We start from the raw sequence: 10,619 nt of genomic DNA, 5'->3' as shown, positions 1-10,619 counted from the left end.
TTGTTGTTTCTTGGAGGGCTCCTGCAGAGATTTTCCCTTGCGCTTATTCCAGAACTTTTTCTTTCCACCACTCTCCTTGGGTGGTTTGTTGGCACCTGGCTCGGGATCCTAGAGACCTCCATGATCAATCAAAGTCTGAGCCAACCGTTTGGCACTGTCAACCGTCAACAGTCTTGCAGCCAGGACATTCCCTTGAGTTGGGGGTGTTAATCCCCAAATGTATGTTTCTACTTTCTTGATTTCCGGGGTGACCATTCTCGGGTAGAGAGGAGCAAGATCACTAAATCTCTTAGTGTAAGTAGCAATTTCAGAGCCTTTCATCTTTAAATTCCAGAGCTCCTCCTCTTGCTTCTGCATCTCGCCTCGTGGGCACTACTCAGTGAGCATCAGCTCTTTTAAATCCTCCCAACTCATGACATTAGCCACCGGAAGAGTTAGGGATTTGACTTGGCCATTCCACTAAGTTAGGGCTCTGTAGGTGAAGGTGCATGCTGCAAACTTCACCTTGCTGGATTCGGGGCAAGCACATATCTCAAATATTGACTCGGTCTTCTCGAACCATCGATTCAGGGCAATGACACCTCTGGTGCCATCGAAAGACCATGGCTTGGCATTTGAAAAGTCTTTGTATGTACATTCCCGTGTGTGACCATGGTTTTCACCGAGGTTGGATATAGGGGCACCACTACCCGCCCCACTTGTACCACTAGCATTGATATCGGACATCTCAGCAGCCACGGCGGCTGTGATAGCTACTTGGAAGATAGTTGGGTCGTACTGAGGACGTGGAGGAGATGGATACATCGGGGGATTGTTGTTCTTTCTGTTGGTTCTCTTCCTCGGAGGCATCTTATTCTAAAAGAATCAAGAAGAAGAGGATGGTAAGTCCCCTATAATCAAGAGATACGAAACAAGATATATCTCAACCTGATAGACAAAGTGTTCTACTAAGTGATATACAAAGAAAAGCTACCAATACAAGTGAAATATTGCTAGAAAGAAATAAGTAGCAACACTTGGAATGAATCTCTACACTGAGTTCGGCTCTAGCTAAAATACTCCTATAGTATTTTAAAGTTGTATGTTCTTTTCTATCGATCCCTTGTTGTGTATATATATATATATATATATATATATATATATATATATATATATATATATATATATATATATATATATATATATATATAGCTTGGTAAGTTTTAAGCTTGTTGTAACACCACGGTCACTCCCAAATATATGTTGGTCATGTCTCAAATAAATATAGTTGATCAGGCTATATTGATTCTAGACATGATTAGATAACTATCCAGGTTTAGCTGCATTGTCAAACATCCAAATACTTTTGTTTTGTTCTACTTGCGATACTGATTCTGGTATGTATATATACTTGTATACATATAAGATACTTATATTTTAAAAAGTATACTTTTAGTTTAGAGTACTTCAGGCCCTTAGCGTTTATAGTTGTATACCATATAAGGTTCGGTATAATTAGTTCATTATAAACAATAGCTTTGATACCAATCTGTCACACCCCAAACCGAAACGGAAGAAATGTTCGGGGGTGGAGGACGTCATGTACATTATCACAAGAATTGCATCATAGTAATCAAAGTAAACACAACCATTACATTGAAATATAGGTATATACATTTGTTTGTTACATAGTTTGTGTACATCAAAAGTATAACAAAAATATACAAGACGTGACTCTATACGCTCCGTCTTCTCAAAAGCCTGCTGGAGTACCTGTCTACTGATTTTCTAAGAATACAAGCGATTTTTGAAAGAGTATCATCATTAAGCTGGTGAGTTCATTAAAATGTCTTTGTAATGAAAACCTGCCATTGAATCTTTATAATATTGTTTGTATGTTTCCCACAAAAATCCAATATTTCTAACATATGTGTTTGTTACTGTGTTCCATAAAGTATCAGTTTTCATGCCTAATTACTACCAGCTGTATCGTATATTGTTGTTTTGAATGAAAACCCTGGCTACCACCAGTATGTATAGAATGTTCTATTTGAAAACCCATGTTATCACCAGTATGTATAGTATGCTTTGTTTGAAAACCCTGGTTACCACCAGTATGTATAACATGTTTTGCTTGAAAACCCTAGTTACCACCAGTATGTATAGTAGTTTTATTACTTAAAATAAAACTAATGAAGAATGAAATCCCATAAACAAAGGTTAGTTTATACTGTTGTGAGTCGTATAACCTTGCTTAATATGACTAGTGACCTCTACGACGTTCTTCAGGTGTCGGACGGTATAATATTTGTCACCCCAGACATGCCTGTCTAACTGTAGTTAGCAATTCAGGTGTGGGATTGTCAGTCTCGAATAGATTTATTCACAAATCTCACGCTCTCCCTCCAAGAGACTTTGGTTACACTAAATGATAGGATTTAACATGTACCCCAAAAGTTACAAATGAAGAGTTGTTTCATAATCCTGTATTAACTAGTTTATGTGTAGTTTTGTATTGTTCTATGGTATTTGAATCCGTTTGTATACCTTGTAGAGTAATAATTATACTTAAATAATTACTTAGCAATGTGTTCTTGTTATCCAAAATATAACATTAAATATCATAAACTAATTCTGTCATAGGTTATATGTCTGTTAATGTAAAACCGTGTATTGAAATCTCAAACTATACCTATTATAGTTTTCATGAACGTTATATACTCGGTTCGTGTATTGATCTGAAAACTATGCAATTATGATTGTAATTTGACATCGTCCCTTATGCCCAACATGTTACAAAAGGGATAAAATATCTAAATATTTTATAAAATGTGGAAATCGTTCGGTCATCTCAATTGCATAAGTTTTAAACATGTGAAATTCTTTTTGTATAAGTTCACAAATCATTCGTGTTTGGATTGTATCCCCCCTGAAAACGTTAAATATAGTAAAAGTATAGGGGTATGAACTCATTGTTAGTCGCGTGAAAGTGCCCGACAACGAAACTCGAAATGAAGACCCTCGGGTTGATATACGTGGCACTTAACGGGATCCTAATAACAATTAAATACATATGTGCATTTTATTAGCGAACCCATTAATTATAGTGTTGGAAAAACACTTGCTTTTGGTTTAGGAATGTTACCAGGACTCGATTAATTTGGAAAAAGCAGGTTTTCAGCCAAGTTCATGACTTGGAGAAGTTTGTGGCGGTGAACTGCTCTCGGCTGTGAACAGCCTCTTGAATGGTTTACGGTCGTGAACGGTGTTCTTGAGGAAAATATGAATGTTTGAAGGGTTCACGGTCGTGAACTGATTTCGGTCCTTGAAGATTTGAAGATTTGAAGGGTTTGCGGTCGTGAACTCAATAACACGATGCTTGATTTGATGAAAAACGCGTTTTTAGAGGCTTCCCAACAACACCCAAAGGTGATTTTTCATGATTTCCGGAAGAAAAGAGGGTATTTTGTGTTTGTGGTTGAGAGGTTAGAGAGAGAAGGGATGTGTTTTTATCCAAAAAAAAAGTATAAATGAAGGATAGGAGCACATATTTATAGGCTGGGTTCATGGTTAGTGGTGGGGGCCACCAGTCATGAACAAGTTTACGACTGTGATCGGGTTTATGGCTGTGAATGGGTTCACGTCCGTGAACCAGTCAGGCCGGATTCGCTGATTTTCTAAGTAACTCGGGTTTTTGCATGATTTTTGGTTCCGACTCTTATATAAAATTTCATTATATAACTTAAATGATTTTCCAAACCATAAGAATTTTGATGGAACAAAATAAAATTCCAAATTTATTGACGGAATCGGGCTAATGTTAACGGAAAAATGTTCGGGTTGTCACAAATAATTTAGGAAAATATTATTTATCTTTGTAAGTAACTTTAGTACTTTAATTTCATTTCTAGACATGTTGATTCTAATCTAGTCATGTGTGGGCATAACCCTAGTTTCTCTAACTTTATGTTTTGACTTCTTGGTTGTGAATTCAGTCATATGACTTGGCCATTTGAATTATGGTTAGATCATTCAAGTTATCTGATTGCAACATTCGTAATTGTTTTGTGTTTCTTTTTCTATATATAGAATATAAAGATTTTATATTTATCCAACTCGTCTCATTATTCTTTAATAGAATAAATAATCAGACTAGGTAACAAACACTAAACTGATTTGCATTGAATGAATTTAGTGTAATCTTATTCACATACTCTTACAGTCTGTAGTGACGTAGCCAGGATTTTGTTTTAGGGTATGCCAAATAATATACAAAATATGATGACAAAATTCTTTAACCTTAACTTCTTTTATTTAACAAAAATATATATTGTACATACAATATATATGTAACCTTAATTTTTTGTGGGTGGGCTAAGGCCCACTCTTGCCCTATATTGGCTACGCCCCTGCTTACAGTCCAAAGCTTGTGAGAAGTAGCAGATGTTGTGGGAACATTCACATTAAACTTAATGCAACCTTTTGGTTTCTATTTAAGAGCTTGTTTAGATTTAAATTAGAATAGTAGTTTATTTTCAAAGAGCTTATTTTGAATTTGACAACTTAGTGAATGAGAAGTGTTAGAGTTTGTTAATACTTCCTAGTATCATCTTTGAATCACTTTGCTAAGTTGTCATACATAGAGTTAGAGTCCTTACAAATTCTAAATGTACTTTACCTAGTTAATCATTTACTCTTTTCTTTAATCATTTGCTTAAACTATTACATACAAACCCCCTTTTGTGACCAAATTAACTTATCCAACGAGGTATAGACTTTAGTCCTGTGTCGCTGTGAATTGACCCTTCTTGCATTGTACTACCTTTTAATGCAATATAGCACTGTTCTTTTGGGGTATATTATACCCCTTCGTTATTTGGGTTTGACACCCTAACACCCTATTTTAAAAAATGTAAAATCTTGGATAGGAAATTATTTTATGAAATACATGAAAAGTCAACATACACTTTAGTTATAAAGATAAATAGAGATAGATATGGATGACTAAACATGTTGAGTTAGAAAATTACATAGATGATATATGAAGAGAACTAAAACTCCAAAAATGAGTTTATCCTTTTGCAGTAAGGCTTGGGATTGAGTTGAGCTTGGTGTCTTAGTTCCATTGATAAATTGGATGAATTGAGTCCTTTATGCTTCAATTATAAGGTTAATCATATACATTATATATGAACCCTAAGATATAAAATGGTTTTGGCATGACAAATCAATATCATGGAAATACTAGCAAAGCCCAAAGGATAGTAGTCAAGGGCAATCTTACATGTTTGAATACATCCTTGATCAATGGCTAGTAAGGAGAAATCAGTGTAATGAGTTACATGATGTAGACTTCTGAACTAATAAGGACAAATCATGTTTGTAGTTAGGATTCATGTTCTTATTGAATGTGAGAGAGATAACTTGGAAGAGTGCCAAGTAACAGATTTAACCATATTTTACTACTAAGTCTATGTAGTCAAAGTCGATTTATTCCTTCCAACCTTTGGTAGCAGTCTATCATTTGGGTCAACGCATATCTCTATTGAGAACCAGAATCTTGAACATCTGAGTTTGACAAGATTTTTGTTTCACACGTTCATTAGATATCTAGAATAAAAGGATATTTGATCACTTACATTCAAATGGATCTAACTTTAAGTTTCAAGTTCTTAATACTTAAGGGGAGTCTATTGGAGATATGTCCACCGGTACAACATGTTGGTGACACAATACTAGTTACATGAGTCTATTTGGGTTACACACTTGGCTCAACAAAAAAACAAGAATAGTTAATTAGTAAGATGGATTAGTTTGTTATTTATTGATTTATTAATGAAATCAATATATAGTAATTAGAATGACTATTTATGCAATAATAGTCATAAGTTTGTATTATGACAATATTACCATAATTTGATCAAACTTGTAGGCTATGAAAGGATCCTAGTATTTGCGCCTTATATAAGGCATGGGAGATTATAAGATGGCACTAAGGAAACCCTAAAACATGCCAAAATTCGTTCACCCCTCTCTTGTCCCCTCATCCATCATTTTGACGACACAAAACACGAAGGAATAACCCTTTAGGGTTTTGCAATTCCAACTTGGTGGCCTAGGAGGCAAGGAATGACCATCTTCCTTTATTGTTGCTAAAGGGTGCGGCACTATACATACTCTATTTTGGGTTTTTAGGATTCTTCTTGACACAGAGAAGAAGCATTCTCTTAATTCCCCTTGTAGTAAAGTTAATTCCTATTAATTGTTGAAGAGGGATCCATGGTTCAATCATGATGTTTTTGTGTTTATTGATTATGTTTTGATCATATTGAAATTAGCATCAAGTGACCAGTAAGGTGTAGTTTGGCCTGGCCGAGTAAGGGGTCTCGATTGGGGTGGTACAATAATGATGATAAACTATAAAAGTTACAATATTTAAAGGCAGAGCTAAAACCATATGTACAAGTTGCTTTCTTGTTACAAAGACGGATCAAGTGACAATAAGTTTCAAACACTTACATGTAGATAATTAGCTGGCGGAAAACTCTCTAAATTAAGTTATATAGATGGTACAATATCCAAGATCTGAAGTAATCAAGTGTTAGGAATTAAGATACAAATGGTAAGTGTGAATATTTTGGTCAAAAGCATTAAGCTCCCAAAGGCAATAAGCTCCAAAAGGTAGACGAGAGAAACTAATGTTGGTTAGCTTTAGACGTAAAATAGAGAATAGAATTTACAAGACATTTATATATATTGCCGAGTACTTCATGATGGGAGTCCCCCATAAATTTGGATAATGTGTAAACTCAAATGCATACATCACATAAAGCTTCAACGGTCGGGATTATTAAATAACTAAAAATCCAATGGGTTGAGTTTACATCCAAATTACATATGAGGATCGTATAATGTGATTTACCTAAAAAGCTGTTGTCATGGAACAAAGTCGAAAGAGGTTGAAGAAAGCCTTATAAACAAACAGAAAAGGTTTTCTCAAAGAACAAATTCGATATTTTTATGATGGTGATACATTAAAGATAAGCTAGGTGGTGGCATATTATATTCGGCATATGTGATGAAATCATATCTCCTACCAATTACCATTAGGTTAAATTGCTTAGTCAAAGAAAAAACATAACAAATGTACTTCTCCGAGACAAAAAATATTAAAAACAAAAATAGCCTTCAATTTGAGAAAACAAATAAATAAATAACGTTTTGCTTTTTGTATGTAGTAGGTTGCAGAAGAAATTCATAATCCCCACCTACCCAGTTCCCACTTCCCACCCCTTGTTTACAAGATTTCTGACCATTCACGTGGACCAGAGCGCCACCACGCGGTCAACCAAAGCCTCATTACAAATACACCACCTAACCAAACCCCCTTCTCCCACAATCCCACTGAATCTCCACCACCCACCATCAACCATGGCTGTGCTGCTTCTGCTAGCCGCCGCCATCCTCTTCGTCTCCACCGTCTTCTACCTTCTGCCATCCCTCTACCAACGCCTCAGGTTCAACCTTCCTCCCGGCCCACGCCCACTTCCCATCGTCGGAAACCTCTACGACGTCAAACCGGTTAAATTCAGGTGTTATGCCGAATGGGCGAGAACTTATGGCCCGATCTTCTCCGTCTACTTAGATTCGAAGCTAAACGTGATTGTGAATAGCTCGGAGTTGGCTAAGGAGGTGCTGAAGGAGAATGATCAGCAGCTGGCTGATAGGCATAGGAATCGGGCGACGATGTCGTTTAGTAGAGGTGGAAAGGATTTGATCTGGGCTGATTACGGACCTCACTATGTGAAGGTCAGGAAAGTGTGTAATTTGGAGCTGTTTTCGCCTAAGAGACTTGAAGCTCTGAGACCTATCAGAGAAGATGAAGTCACTGCCATGGTTGAATCCATTTTCAGACACTCTACTGATCTTGGTATGATTTTCTTCTTGATTCACTTCAATTTGGTTTCGTTTCTCTTCTATTGTTCATGTTTGCTTTATGGATATGTAGATCTATGTGTTTTGTGTTAAATTAGCTAGTCTATAACTCTATCATATCATTAATCATATCAATTGCATCGCTTTTGGTCAATATTAATTGAACTTAAACCTTCCATTGAAGAACAGGAGTTCAAGTTGAACAAGTATCAATCGGTGGTGATGGCTTAATCCATCTTTGATCTTTGACTATTTATTCCTTAATATTGTTTTTTGTTTTATTTAAAAGTCTATTTTCTATCATTTCTTTTCCAGAAAGAGCATATACTTTCTTGGGAACTTTTATTGCAACTATACAGATTTCACTTTTTGATATCTTTATTAGTTAATGTTGAATTTATGAGAATAATATTGTAATTTAATGTTGGAAAACGTAAAACTGACTTCAGATGTGACATAATCCTGCCAGCCTGCCCCAAACCTAGTAGTGGAGTTAGGTAGAAGATTTTGCTCCACAGTATTATTTTTATATTAAAACCTAATTCCATATTTCCATATTTTTAAAGATCGTAGACAATGTTCTTCTTATGCAATTTGGAATGAAATGTTAACGTAACAAAAATCGAAACGAAACGAAACAAGAATAAGACTTGATTTCATAAAGATGATAAAAGACGTAAATACCCTAACTTATGATTAATAAATTGTGTGTAGATAAGCGTGGAAAAGCCTTACCATTGAGGGGTTATTTAGGAACAGTTGCGTTCAACAATATTACAAGATTGACATTTGGGAAGCGATTCGTGACTCCGGAAGGTGGAATGGATGATCAAGGGCAAGAATTCAAAGGAATTGTGTCTAATGGGATCAAGATCGGGGGCAAGGTTTTCATGGCCGAGAATATTCCATGGTTACGTTGGTTCTTTGCGGGTGAAAACGAGATTCTTGCTAAACATGAACAACGCAGAGACCGACTTACAAAAGCCATCATGGCTGAACACGATATTGCACGCAAGAAAACCGGTGGGACCCAAGAGCATTTCATCGATGCTTTGCATACACTTCAACAAAAATACGACCTTAGCGACGATACAATTATCGGACTTCTTTGGGTGCGTAGTTACCATCTAATCTGATAATCTATGTTTGTTTGTTACACGTGACAAAACAGGCTGTATTGCGATTGACATACATTAAACTTTGACTGCAACTAATGTTAGTAAGACGAAAGTTGTATTTTTGTCACATCTGAAAAGATAGAATAAGGTGGGATAATGACTCGTTTTTGTTTTGTTGTGTATGCAAAAGACAAGAATACCTTTGTTTTTCTCATCGTTAAAACTTCATTAAAAAGTGTCCAACCCGGGCCTAGCCCGGGTATCGACATGTTTTCTAGGACTTTTATACGATGAGGATTAAAAAGGATATTCTTGTCTTTTGTATAGACAAAAGAACGAAAACGAGTCTTTGTCCAACATTATTCTATATCTTTTTAGGTGTGACAAAGATACAAATTTTGTCTTATTGATATTAGTCGTTCAAGTTTAATGCACGTCAAAACGCAGTATAACATGTTACATTTTGGCCGATGTAACAAACAAACAAAACCTAAGTTTCCATAATCTTTATCGAATCTTTCGACTAATTTTTCAAATGTTTTGAGCAGGACATGATTACGGCGGGAATGGACACAACCTCGATCTCGGTGGAATGGGCGATGGCGGAGTTAGTAAAGAACCCACGGGTCCAACAAAAGGCTCAAGAAGAGCTCGACCGTGTAATCGGAACCGATCGCATCATGTCAGAAACCGACTTCTCAAAGCTTCCATACCTTCAATCAATAGCCAAAGAAGCGCTAAGATTACACCCACCTACCCCATTAATGCTCCCACACAAAGCCAATTCAAACGTAAAGCTTGGTGGGTATGATGTCCCAAAAGGTGCAATCGTCCATGTTAATGTGTGGGCCATAGCACGTGACCCGGCAATCTGGAAGGACCCGGAGGAGTTTCGGCCGGAGAGGTTCTTTGAGGAGGATGTGGATGTAAAGGGTCATGATTACCGGCTACTGCCGTTTGGCGCCGGTAGGAGGGTGTGCCCGGGTGCACAGCTGGCGATTAATTTAGTTACGTCTATGTTGGGGCATCTCTTGCATCATTTTGAGTGGACCCCACCTGCAGGAATGAAGCCGGAGGAGGTGGATTTGACGGAGAATCCAGGGATGGTTACTTACATGAAACACCCGATTGAGGCGGTGGCGACACCACGGTTGCCGAATAATCTGTACAAGCGGGTGCCTGTAGGCGTGTGATTTTCTAGGGTTTTGTAATGTGAACTATTTGTAACTTTGTTTTATGGAATGGGTTTATTTTATTTTATCGAGCTTCTTTTATTGGTCAATTTTAAAGATTTTGTTATGTGATTTTGGAGGTTAAAGTTTTAGATTTATAGGGGGTATTTTGCCAAATTGTTTCTAAATAAATGAAGTTATAATCTTTTGTATTTTTTTGTGACAAAAAGGTGGAACAAAATTCAAAATTTTATTTATTTGGTTAGTTTATATAATAAATAACTATTTATGTTTAATTATCTAAGTGTATATATCTATAATTAATCGTTCGCAAAAATAATTGATTATTTATATGATTGCAAAAATGGTTGTTAAATATAATATAATTTTGGTCCAAAAATATTTTTTGAATCAG

At 36.2% G+C, this 10,619-nt stretch overlaps 1 protein-coding gene across 1 annotated transcript; it reads left to right on the top strand.

Annotated features, from left to right (window-relative positions):
* The first annotated feature begins 7,228 nt into the window (after nt 1-7,228).
* Nucleotides 7,229-10,292, top strand: LOC145047948 (cytochrome P450 98A2-like). Its single transcript, XM_078996321.1, has 3 exons — nt 7,229-7,909; nt 8,629-9,026; nt 9,581-10,292. Exons 1-3 carry the CDS (start codon nt 7,411-7,413, stop codon nt 10,223-10,225), a joined length of 1,542 nt encoding a protein of 513 aa, XP_078852447.1. The 5' UTR covers nt 7,229-7,410; the 3' UTR covers nt 10,226-10,292.
* Nucleotides 10,293-10,619: the final 327 nt, after the last annotated feature.

The sequence above is a fragment of the Lactuca saligna genome, chromosome 5 (assembly GCF_052625555.1).
Source record: "Lactuca saligna cultivar CGN05327 chromosome 5, ASM5262555v1, whole genome shotgun sequence".
NCBI classification, from domain to species: domain Eukaryota; kingdom Viridiplantae; phylum Streptophyta; class Magnoliopsida; order Asterales; family Asteraceae; genus Lactuca; species Lactuca saligna.
Note: the sequence above shows the minus strand (reverse complement) of the source record. Positions and strands in the feature narration are given on the sequence as shown.